General features: G+C 43.8%; 3 protein-coding genes across 4 annotated transcripts; 2 read left to right on the forward strand and 1 right to left on the reverse strand.

Annotated features, from left to right (window-relative positions):
• Nucleotides 1-216: 216 nt before the first annotated feature.
• Nucleotides 217-6,165, forward strand: CngB (Cyclic nucleotide-gated ion channel subunit B). 2 transcript variants are annotated; one of them, XM_089470246.1, is made up of 6 exons: nt 217-376; nt 686-815; nt 2,606-4,186; nt 4,416-4,565; nt 4,627-5,056; nt 5,121-6,165. In XM_089470246.1, exons 2-6 carry the CDS (start codon nt 789-791, stop codon nt 6,035-6,037), a joined length of 3,105 nt encoding a protein of 1,034 aa, XP_089326372.1. In that variant the 5' UTR covers nt 217-376; nt 686-788; the 3' UTR covers nt 6,038-6,165. The 2 variants fall into 2 exon arrangements, with proteins under 2 accessions (XP_089326372.1, XP_089326373.1); XM_089470247.1 differs by having other exon boundaries at nt 289-446.
• A 2,223-nt stretch (nt 6,166-8,388) lies between these two features.
• Nucleotides 8,389-11,236, reverse strand: Cpr51A (Cuticular protein 51A). Its single transcript, XM_018012159.2, has 2 exons — nt 11,076-11,236; nt 8,389-8,888 (listed from the first exon to the last, which is right to left on the reverse strand). Exons 1-2 carry the CDS (start codon nt 11,130-11,132, stop codon nt 8,532-8,534), a joined length of 414 nt encoding a protein of 137 aa, XP_017867648.1. The 5' UTR covers nt 11,133-11,236; the 3' UTR covers nt 8,389-8,531.
• On the forward strand, nt 10,232-11,035 carry LOC108616742 (waprin-like protein). The gene is made up of 4 exons (XM_018012160.2): nt 10,232-10,389; nt 10,469-10,540; nt 10,606-10,779; nt 10,848-11,035. The coding sequence occupies exons 1-4, from the start codon at nt 10,386-10,388 to the stop codon at nt 10,946-10,948; spliced, it is 351 nt and encodes a 116-aa protein (XP_017867649.1). The 5' UTR covers nt 10,232-10,385; the 3' UTR covers nt 10,949-11,035.
• Nucleotides 11,237-11,830: the final 594 nt, after the last annotated feature.

Raw genomic sequence — 11,830 nt, forward strand, 5'->3', positions numbered from 1 at the left:
TTTCTGTTATTGACACTGTTAACAGTCGGCTTTCATTTGAAATCGCGTTAAGTTATGTTAACTGAGTGCAACTATCGTGCAGACAATATTTTAAATGACAAATGGCTTTAGATAAAATTAAATAATGTAATTATGTTAATTTAAGCAACAATTTGCAGTTGAATAAGTTTTCCTAATTTGATTTCCAATCATGTTTCATACCACGGTATCTGCGCATGCGCGATCCTTTGTGCCCGGAATCGCTAGACCAAGTCAGCTGCTGCTGCTGCTGCCATGGCTGCTCTGTCTAGTTTATTATCATCGCTGAGCAAAGGAGGTGAATTCGCAACTAGTTGCCTGCGTAGTAGTTTTTCTATGCAAATGAAATGCATTCAAAGTGAGCAGAAGAATTCATGAAAATATTTAAAGTCATTTTATAAACGCTATAAATACCTAAACATTAAGCGGTAATTAATTGAGTTTGATTGAACTGTGAACGTTCTGGCCAAAACACACACACCTGTTGAGCTGCTCAGATTTGCTTTGTTCGTGCATGAAACTGCAGCTCTGTGAAAAATCAATAAGTTTTCCAACATATGCCACTCACTGATAGTCGGCTGATAAGAGTAATTGGACACGAAATGATGGCATTTCGCATTAATCATTCGCCGCGTGTGCCACGCAACGAACTCTACTTTTATTACAGAACAGACAGAATGGCGCACTAAGCGAGACGACCCTGAACTTTGAACTGGCAGTGAACTTGCACGGAAGTCGATACAAGAGCAACAACAACAATAGGCAACAACATGGCTAGCAAAGGTCGCAGTCGGAAGGTAAGAAAAACGAAAAAAACGGGAGCTAAACTAAGGGCGCTAGATGTGTTTTATGACATTTCTTTTATGTGTTTATTATTTATTATAATTTTTACTTTTCTTTTAATATTAAAAAATATTTTTTTAAAAAGGAGATATTTTTTGAATTAACGTTTTCTGCACAAATGCTAGCAATGCCTGCTGCTTGGGGTAGCCCGCCTCGATCCATTTTAATAGTTGGTGTTTACGAGCTCAATCTTTGCGGTACTTCGGCACCTGCTTTCATATTCCTCTAAGTCATTGCAGTGAAATCATTCGCTAGAATGATTTCAAAATATTTCCCTTTTCTATCCCCTGGCTCCCTCCAGTAAGTCTTATTCTACGCCCAAAACGCTGCTTGGCAATGGCTTCTGGTCCATGAACTGGCGTCAGCTCATTGACACCAAGGCCTATAGACCTATTTACCTTGAACATAGCTTGCTTGTATTCCCTACAACACACGCGACTCCTATAAATGACAAAGTCCTGCTTGACACGACAACCCCGGCGAACTGCCTTGACCGGACGGCTGGACAGACCGATGAAATGATGAAATGAAATAGTGCAGGACGTCGCTTTGCTTCATTCTATAGAATTCCTGAATGCAGAGATGTAAAATGAACCATGTCGAACAGTTTTTCGAGAATTCGCATAGTTTTCGCAAAATTCAGTTAAGGCTTTAGACACACGACTTAGACGCTTGTTATATTCCAAGTAGAGATTGATAGAGATTGACAGTAGAGTCCCGATAATACGAAATAGCAATGGGGTAAGTTTTGTTCGTTATACACAGAAATTCAAATTAGCTAAATTAAGTATAAAAGATGTTGCCATTAAAACAGATTGCAAATAGAACATAAATTGAATATTTTATTTGACAATTGCAGTCAAGATTTTAGAGCGTAAATAAACGTATAACAAGGCTACTTTATTGGCATTTTAGGTATGCGGTATTTGGGTATACGAAAGAAACCTATATAATTATGACATTTAGAATTTCTGTTCCCCACTTTCAAGAGAGTTTCAGTCCCAATGCCAGCGTCATATATTTGTCCTAGGGCAAACTAACTAATTCAAAAAATGGAGTTAGCATCTAAAAGGTGGATAGTGAAATACATTGGGATTCGCATCAGTTAGCTGACTAGGCGTCTAGGTACTGCAGCTCAAAGATCTGTTGGTACTAAGAGAAGGTTGGAACATAAGCAAACTCAGAAGCTAAACGATCGAGTCCTGACTTAAAATTGATAAAACAATCTCTTCAACTTTATCCTTATAACAATATAATAAACATAGATTTATTTCCCATTCCTTCACCAGTTCAAGTCTCCCTCAACGATTGTCCTGAAAAGGGTTTACCACACTTTTTATAGGAGTTTTAATACATTAAAAAAGAAAAAACAAAGTTCTATTTAATATTTATGCCTAGTTTGGAGTTGATTGAACGTCCTTCGCTGGCCAATGGAATGAAACTACTCCAAGCGCATTTGCCTAATGGTCCGTTGGCTGAGGCGCTTGGGGTTGCGCTCGCTCAATTAAATCGATTCGATGGGATTGTGCGGGCGTCCCGGGGCAATTAGCATGCAAGGCACAGACGTACTTTGTTTGTTTTCGTTTTTTTTTTTCGTGTTTTTTTTTTTTTTTTTTTTGTCTTTTGTTATTATATTCGTTTTAGCTTTTATTGAATTTGCGTGTCGTGCGACGCCAAGGTGGTTTAGCTGTGCCGTGTGGGGCCAGTTGCTAGAGCGCAGCACTCAAGCTCGTTTCATTCGCAGTTGAATCAGCGCAGCGCGCAGCTCGATACGGAGGCCAGTGCAGCGCTGCTGAAGTCATCGCCGAACATCTTGGAGAACTTTGCCTACGACGAGTTCCAGGTGCCGGCACACACTCAACTGAAACGGATGGCCACGCTGCCGGGTCAGGTGGCGAGGCCGGCGTCGCCGCGCTTCTGCGAGACGCTGGAGCGTCATGCGTTCATGCGGAATGTGATTAATACGCGGCCGGAGCCGCAGCGTCGCTACTCCACTCCTGGCGAGAAGGAGGCGAATGTGCGACGCAGCCTGGAGGAGATCACCAAAGATATCAAGGAGATCGAGCAGTTTGTCAGCGCCACGGAGCAGCTGATGCAGCGCGAAAAGGAGCAGGAGCTGGCCAGCAGCCAGCGCAGGCGCGACAAGGAGAACAAGACGCCCAGTCCGGCCAAGCGCATTTGCTTCAAGATCAACGCCTACAAGGCCCCCCAGCGCCGTCAGCGTCCGCATAGTCCGCGGTTCTATAAGTCGCGCCTTTATTTTCGCAACGGACGCATCGGCTGTGTGGATGCCGAGCGTTCGGGCCAGATCAACAACATCGAGAGCACCCATGCGCTGGTCAAGCACATACTGAAGCACGAGAAGCCGCTGGTGAGTCCGGACAGCGTGCGGCGAGTGCTGCAGCCGCAGTACGTGGAGCTGACGCCGCTGCCGGGCGCCGTGGACGAACCGGATCCGGTGGTTGCTCAGCGGGAGGCAGAGCTGCGCAGTGCCACGGGTCAGGTGCTGCTCGATCCGCCGGCGGAGCCAGATCAGTGTGACAGCAGCTCGCAGCCCATCGAGGAGGATGAGGATGAGGATGAGAAGGATGTGCAGATCTGTTACAATGAGTCGCCGGAGCAGCAGAACAACGATCGCAATATGCGAACGACGCGCTCCTCCTCGCTCAACGAGAGCGAAATCGTTGCCGTTGTCGAGGAGCCACATCGCCCCAGCAGTGCTGGCAGCCTCGACTCCCAAGGCCAGCAGTTTCTGCGCGATCAGGTGCGGCACTTGGTGCGCCGCTTCACGGCGCGCGCCAACAAGGTGAAGTCGCGCATCGAGCTGCCGCCAACGCCCTCGTCCAGCAGCGCCAGCTCACCCACACCGCCGCCGACGCAGGCAGCGCTGCACGCGAGCACCAAGAGCTTGCATCCCTCGCCCGAGCACAAGGTGCGCCTGGTGCCCGCCGGCCAATCGCCGCACCGCGGGCGTCTCTTCGAGGCGGACACGCCGCGCTCCAACGTCTGGCTCTGCTCGAGCCTGTGCGGCGCCAACAACGATGAGCGCACCCTGGATCCGCAGGGCAAGATCTACATCTCGTGGCTCTGCGTGGTCTCCTTGTCGTTCCTCTACAATGCCTGGGTCATACCGCTGCGCGCCTCCTTTCCCTTCCAGACCAAGGCGAACACAAACATTTGGCTCGCCTGCGATTTCTGTGCGGACATTATTTACCTACTGGACGTGGTCTTCTTCAAGCATCGCGTGATGTACCTCTTCGAGGGCTTCTGGGTCAAGAACAAGAATCTAACGCGCAAGAACTATATGAGGAAGCTCCAGTTTAAGGTGGGTAAAGCGGGACTATCATTGCAAATAGGAAATCAGATTATAATATGCGTAGAGGCTTGGCGGAACTGATTCAATGAACTGAGTTCGTTCGTCTGTCAGTTCACATATTTCAACGCTTCGTTCTCAAGACCCTTAAGAGCTAAAGACTTGAAATTTGTTTCCTAGTTCTCCTATATGATAGGCTATAACTAAGTAAAATATTCACTCACTTGACTAATCTTTACAGCTGGATCTGCTCGCCTTGCTGCCGCTGGAGCTCTTCTATCTGAAATATGGCACTGGCGCCGTTTGGTTGCGCTTTCCGCGTTTCTTCAAGATCCAAAGTTTTTGGGAGGTTTTTCGACTCCTAGATCGGGTCATTTCCTCGCCACATTTCGTAAGTTGTTACGATTTACCCTTGAGTAAACATATCAAATATAATAGCTCTGCCCTTGCAGGTGCGCGTGGCCAAGACGCTAACCTATATGCTCTATATGATCCACATTACGGCCGCTCTGTACTATGCCTATAGCGACTATCAGGGCCTGGGCCAGAATCGTTGGGTATTCAGCGGCAAGGGTCATCCCTATGTGAGATGCTTTGCCTTTGCCACCAAGACGGCGACGTCGATTGGCAAGAATCCGAAGCCGGAACGCCAGGGCGAATATGTTTTCATGACGGTCGCCTGGCTAATGGGCGTCTTTGTGTTCGCCCTGCTCATTGGCCAGATCAGGGATATCATTTCGACGGCGACACGCAACAAGCACGAGTATCGTCAGCTGGAGGATGAGACGCTTGAGTATATGAGACGTCTGAATCTCTCCAAGGAGGTGCAGTCACGTGTCAAAATGTGGTTTCAATTCACCTGGGAGCAGCAGCGCACGCTGGGTGAGACCTAGAAATGTTTTTATTCGTAATCATTATAGCTTCAACTTATCCAATTTCATCTTAGACGAGTCCAATATCTTGGATGCTCTGCCCATCAATCTGAAGACGGACATTGCCATCTCGGTGCACATACAAACCTTGTCGAAGGTTCAGCTCTTTGCTGACTGTGAGGAGGCGCTGCTTAGGGATTTGGTGCTGAAGCTGCGTGCCGTTACCTTCCTGCCGGGCGATTTTGTGTGCCGCAAGGGTGAGGTGGGTCGCGAGATGTACATTGTGAAGCTGGGACAGGTCCAGGTCATGGGCGGCCCCAGCAGCGATGTTGTCCTGGCCACCCTCACCGAGGGCTCCGTCTTCGGCGAGATCAGTCTGCTGGGCATTAATGGCGCCGATCGTCGCACAGCCGATGTGCGCTCCAAGGGCTACTCCAATCTGTTTGTGCTGTCCAAGTCGGACCTGAACGAGGTCATCGCCTACTATCCCAATGCCCAGGCGATCCTCAAGAAGCGCGCCCGTCAGCTAATGCGCAAGAACGCGGCCCGCGAGCGTGAGGAAGAGGAGCGCGAGCGCGCCCGTAGCGCTCTGCAGGCAGACGTTGTCATTGGCAACCCGAAGACACCAGAGACGCCTCCGAAACTCCTGCAAACTGTCATCCAGGCGCTGCCCTACGAATCGCCCGCTGTCGTCCTCATTACACGCGGCTCGAAGCGGGTGCGCCGCAAGCGCCAATCCCTGCAAATGGAGACGATCGTCGAGCCAACCATGGACGTGGCCGGCTGTGCCGAGGCCGCGCAGCAGGCGGGCAACCCCTATCGGGATAGCCTAATCTTGAAGCCGGGCCGCGGCTCACCAGATCTACTCTCGTCCATACAGCAGGAGCTCAAGTCTAAGCATAAATTCATAAATCTAACCGATTCGGAGAAGGCGCTGATCATCACGCAGTCGGCGAACAACTCGATGGAGTGCGTGCAGGAAGATCTTTAGTCATCGCAACCATTCAGTGTGCTATAAATGTATTAATTCTGCGATATATATGTTTCCCAATATGCTTTACGAATCCCAAATTGTCAAACAATGTTGCTTAATAATTTAAAATAAAAGTTAGCTTTAAATTATAGTCGAAAATTAATTTTTTATACCCTGAACCCATTTTCAATGGGAAATCAGGGTATAATGGTTTTGTTAAAAGTATGTAACAGGCAGAAGGAGGCGTGGCAGACCCCACAAAGTATATATATTCTTGATCAGGGCGACGAGCTGAGTCGATTTGGCCCTGTCCGTCTGTCTGTCCGTCCGTCCGTCCGTCCGTCCGTATGTATGAACGCGTCGATTTCAGAAGATATAAGAGCTAGAGACTTCAAATTTTTTTTAAATGTCCGTAATTACAGCGCGCATATCAAGTTTATCATTAAAAATCGATAACTCATCCCGATCTATTTTTATCGATAAAAACCTTATCGAAAACCAGTTATAAAATTATATCTTCTACACCCTTATTGCTAGAGTCTCCAAATTTTTAATGTATGCTTATATGCAATTTATACAATTTCCGTTTTTGTTAAAATTTACCCCCCACCCTTAAATTCACCCCCTCACCATCACTTTTGTAAAACGCGTATTTCAAATACTAGAGACTTGGGCTTTGGAATATACACACATATTCACCATATGATTACGCTCTAAAAGTTTCATTAAGATCGTATGTTTACAAAAGAAATTATTCAACAAATAAATTCTCATAATATTGCCCACACTGCAGCGCAGCCCAAGCGCAGTCGCTGCTTACTGCGCAGTTAGCAGAGCGCAGGCTTATGCGTGCGTATGTATGTGTGCATAAAAGAAGTGCAGAATGATTAGAATATCAGCTTGGAGGGTTCAGGGTATCTCCTAGTCGAGCAGTCTCGACTGGAGCTTTCTTACTTGTTTTTATTTATTATTATTCCGTCTCTCTCTCTTGGTTCGTTAAGACTTTACCTAGTAATTATGTAGGGGATGGGACAAGAGTAAGTAACGGTACAATAAAAGCGAAAGGCCAGAAATGTAGAATACTGAAGGTAGAATTTCCGAGTCGCCTAATGTATCGTATCCTAGATCACAGGGCTTAACCGGTACACATTTATTTATATAATATTTTTTCAAGACTCGGGCCTATGTCAGAAAGTCTCAGAGGTTTTAAAGTCCTTAAAAAGAACATTCCTAGGAATACCAGAACCCTCTTCCGAAACTTTGGAACGATTGCTGGAAGATGTCAAAATACGGGCCTGTATGATGGACAACTATTCTCAATTTATTAAAATATATTTTATATTATATATTAAATAAACAATTTTTAAAAGCTTAAAAATACCCTGGATTTTTTTTTATAACCAAGTGTTAAAACAATTTTCAAAAGGCAAAGAAAAATTGTTCATAAATAATAAGTAAACATTTTTCACAAGACAAACAAAAGTAATTCATAAAAAAAACTATAGTAAGAGAACAGCGGGTAATTACTTCTGGAGCACCCTATATATTTTGTTAATTACTTTTTTTTCATTATTTAACATTTTAAATTAATAATGAAAACCCACAATTAGAGAATTAGAGCAATAGAACATAGGTGGATTACTTCTGCAACACCCTGTATTTTTGGTGGTATTTTCTTAAATCAAAGTAGACTGGAAATTCCTGCTGAATCCAGGCTGAATGTCTTTTAGAAAATTTGACTGGTAGTTCAGTCGCATGTAAACAAGTGACAAGTCAATAAATATACAAAAAATTGTTTTTTCCCAACTTTTCTAAAAAAAAACATTTGCATTTGCATTCATATTAACGTTATTTCGATTCAATTCTTTTGCTATTCAACTTAGTTAAGGAGGCAGCTGAATTATGCGTTACTATATACGGATTCGCATTTGGCTATGCTCCCAGTTGCTGAAGATGAGATGTGCGTACGGACTGCTTCGTCCACAGAAGACTTGCGATGAGAACTCCCCTGTCATCTTCCGGATTAGAATTCGCGGAAGCCGCACGAATCTAGTGCCGGACGATGATGGTGTTGATGGGAAATCTTTGAACAGCCCTGGGAGCAATCGGCATCATATTCCAATACTACAGGCCATCATTGAGGACCGTATTGGCCGTCGAATGGCCGATTTACGTCTGCTCAATGCGCAGTGGGTCGTAGGGGAGGACAACCTCCGATATTATGAACTTATTTTAATGGATCTCAATATGTACCGTACAGACTCCTAGAAGAACTGAACATGTAGTCCACAATAATTACAACGAAGAATCCAGTCTGATAATAAAAATTGCAAACAGGCTAAGTCTATGATATGGCCATATAGAGAGTGTTTAGTTTTTGATTTACTTGACTTTATTACATTAGAATAACCACATTGGTTGATTTCTTATTTCACATTACAATTCAGTGCATTTCTAAATGTTAGAAATCATCCGTTCTGAGAATACTAGTCGACTATGTAGCGCCGGGGCATTACTGTCTAATGTCCTTGTAGTGCTGCTTTGTGTCGCTGTTGTCCAGCTTGATCGAGTACTGGCCGATGAGGGAGCCGGCGACATCGGCTTGTCCCTCCGGATTGAATTGAGGACCATCGCCAATCACTTCCATATCCTCCTTCACCACACGATATCCATTCTCATCGGCCTCATAGTGCACCGTCCGCCTCACGAAACCATCGCTGTAGCTGTACTTTCCAGTCACCTTTTTACCATCGCGTGTCTCCTCACGATCCATTGAGCCATCGTTAATGTCATCGTTGATCGTTGAACTGAACGAATATTGCGCATTCTCGTTCTGCTGTCTCTCGAGCTCCAATTCTTCATCGGTCAACTGGAAGAGAGCACAGAATAGAGTTTTAGATAAGCAACTAAAGCATGTGAAGTCATTGCAATTCCTACGAATTGCCTATTATCATCTACTTGTCTATTTAGCTTCACATTTATTACATCGTTAATATTCGCTGTTGCCGATAACACTTCACATTTTTTTTTTCAATCAGAGTTCTGTGAGTCAGTGTTGATACAAACAAAACCTTCTAGTGAGGGTTTCTCCGACTGTGAAATGTTGTTTGAGTGCAGTTCGCTACAGATTCTCATATCTGATATTTGCATATATTTACTTGCTTAACTTAACACACTGATTGATTTATTAACAATTTTATGGCTGTCTCTGGCTGACAGCCAATGTCAGCAATTGGTTTTTGTTTATCGTTTCTCTGGAAATTTCAGAAATTTGCAATAATTTGTTTTTCTCTTGTTTCTTGTTTACTTTTTTTTGTAAGGTTGACTTGCCAAGTGAATACACTTTTTGCTATTTCCATATATCTTATGTGGTTCAGCAGAGATCGCTTGAATGCCTGAGCGGAAATGTTAATTAAAGTTTCTTTTCAAAGCTGTTCAGTTAAGATCGGTTTATAAAGTCTTGCAAATGAGCTACAGTAAACTGAAGCTGACTAAAAATATAGAAGACTAAAATAATATTGAAATTATTATAAATAAAAGAAAAATATATTAAATATTTTATTTATATGGATTATGGAAGCTAAAGCTGACTTTTTAGACGACAAAAATAATATAGAAATTATTATAAATTTAAAAAAATATATGAATACTATTATATTATAAATGATTTTTTGATTCCAAAGTGACTCGATTGTGTAGCAAAGATATAGGGAATCAGTAATATTTTTATTAATTAAGCAATTAGTATTCTCAATTTTAAAATGATGCAAAATCAGCATAAATAAAGCTTAGCTGAGCTTAAATAATTAATTTTTTTAAATTTAAATTTCTGATAATATTCGTTTAAGGCGAACTTCTTTTATAATTTATGCAATTATTGCTGAAATCTGTAGCGTTCTATGCGGATGCCTCTAGTCGCATCTAACTATAGTTAAACACTCTATTATGACTTTTTGCGCTCTAATAATGTAGAAGAGGGTATGCTGAACTAGAGGGTAAGTATTTGAAATTCTAAATGCAAAAATTTGCAGCAATTCATTCATTTGAAAAATAAAAAGTTGAGTGAAATTAAATAAAATATATTCGCTTGCTGAGTTAAGTTAAGAAAATTTAATAAATTTTTTCTTGTTAAGAACTTGTTTCTGCCTTAGGGTATATTGGCTTCGGTGTCATGGTTTTTACCATGTTTATTTTTGCTGTAATTAATCACGAGGAAAAACAACAAAATCAAGTACAGACTCAAACTGGTTCGAGTAGTAGGCGGTACGACCAGGGACTGAGCCTGAGCAGCAGTATAAAGCCCAACTGACGCCAGTCGCTGTTAGCGAAGGCAACGAAGCGGACGTTCAACTGGAATACTAGGAAAATGGGTACGTAGATCGATAGTTCGAGACTATCACTCACTAACTCTCTCTCTCGCTCTCTCGCTCTTTCTCTCTTTTACTATAGCTAAACCTGGTTTTATACTCTTGCTGCTGGCTGTATTGGGCGCCTGTCTGGCTGTGACACTGGCAGCCGGCGGTAAGTCATGGCCATAATGAACAGGCAACAGGCACTAATTGAACTGAATTGAACTCTCTGCACAGACTGCCCCTCGTTCACCAAGGTGTCCAACTGCACGCCCAAGTGCCTGCACGACAGCGAGTGCAGCGCCATTGGCGGCAAATGTTGTCCAAATCTGTGCAACGGACGCAGCTGCGCATCGCCCAATCTGCTGGGCAACTCGGGCGCCGACAAGTCGCCCTTTGGCAGCAAGAACTGTGAGTAGAACACGCCGAACTATCTGAGTTGACAGCTGTAACTGATCCGCTCTCTCCGCTACTTGCAGCTGGCGCCACGGGCAGCTACTGTGGCAATGTCAAGTGCGGCAGCTTCGAGAAATGCGAAACAGATCGCAGCACGAAGCGGCCCAAGTGCGTGCGCAGCTAGAGCGACTGCTACACTGATAACTGATTTTCTTTACTCTGCTTATCTTGTGTATGGACTCCAAATATAATTTTGGCTTGAATTAACGTATTTTCGGCTTTTATTTTTTTATTTTCTTGGATTCACTCACGGGTGCGGCTAGGACAGCGCTGACCAGCAGGCTGGCAATAAACACGAATTTAAACATTTTTGTTTGGTTTGCTTTTCTTTTTTTGTTGCTGAAGGTAGATTTAGTCGCGAGCTCTTCACGCTGCAAGTTGACTTTGTACTATGGCTTGTTGGCAGCCAGGTTGAGTTGCTTTTATAACACACTTGAGCACGCACACACACACATGTGCAGACATGCACATGGCAGCGACGCCGGCGCAGCAAGCTCTTCATTTTGGGCACTCGGATCTGGCTTTTTGGTTATGGGACAAGTTGTTTAACTTTTTGTTGTTGCCGCTGTCGCTGCTGATGCTGTCGCTTATGCATTTGAGTTGCGATCTTGGGGCTTTCTGTATTTCAAATTTTGTGCATTTTGCAATCGCCGACAGTGGCTGCAATTTGTCGAAGTACAGAGATGAGCCCTAGCAGCAGCAGCAGTCGCCACTCTCAGAAGATTGAAGAAGATTGCATTGCATAAGCCCTGCTCAAGGTCAGTTGGTCAATTGTGAACCAACAACAACAACAACAACAACGAAAGTCAGATGATAAAAAAATAAAAACTGAACCAGTTTCAGCAGCTCCCTTTAGAGTTGTAACTTCGCTTTTTTCACTCTTCTGCAAGTTGGACTTTACTTTTGTTTTTGTTTTTTTTTTGACATCTTATGTAATTTATGTGAAGTTTTTGTGCAAATTGAAAGCTTCGATTGTATGTGTATCATATGTGTGTGTGTGTGTGTG

This window comes from Drosophila arizonae, chromosome 5 (genome assembly GCF_054131065.1).
Source record: "Drosophila arizonae isolate 15081-1271.41 chromosome 5, UAZ_ARI_1.0, whole genome shotgun sequence".
NCBI classification, from domain to species: domain Eukaryota; kingdom Metazoa; phylum Arthropoda; class Insecta; order Diptera; family Drosophilidae; genus Drosophila; species Drosophila arizonae.

What these genes read in the sequence shown, in the direction of transcription:
- CngB (XM_089470246.1), top strand. Translation starts at nt 789, where the DNA reads ATGGCTAGCAAAGGTCGCAGTCGGAAG. An exon ending in TGAGGAAGCTCCAGTTTAAG is followed by an intron (nt 4,187 to 4,415) that starts GTGGGTAAAGCG and finishes TAATCTTTACAG; the next exon opens with CTGGATCTGCTCGCCTTGCT. An exon ending in GGAGCAGCAGCGCACGCTGG is followed by an intron (nt 5,057 to 5,120) that starts GTGAGACCTAGA and finishes ATTTCATCTTAG; the next exon opens with ACGAGTCCAATATCTTGGAT.
- LOC108616742 (XM_018012160.2), top strand. An exon ending in TGTGACACTGGCAGCCGGCG is followed by an intron (nt 10,541 to 10,605) that starts GTAAGTCATGGC and finishes CTCTCTGCACAG; the next exon opens with ACTGCCCCTCGTTCACCAAG. An exon ending in GCCCTTTGGCAGCAAGAACT is followed by an intron (nt 10,780 to 10,847) that starts GTGAGTAGAACA and finishes CGCTACTTGCAG; the next exon opens with CTGGCGCCACGGGCAGCTAC.
- Cpr51A (XM_018012159.2), bottom strand. Translation starts at nt 11,132, where the DNA reads ATGTTTAAATTCGTGTTTATTGCCAGCCTGCTGGTCAGCGCTGTCCTA. An exon ending in GCGCTGTCCTAGCCGCACCC is followed by an intron (nt 8,889 to 11,075) that starts GTGAGTGAATCC and finishes GCTCTCTTCCAG; the next exon opens with TTGACCGATGAAGAATTGGA.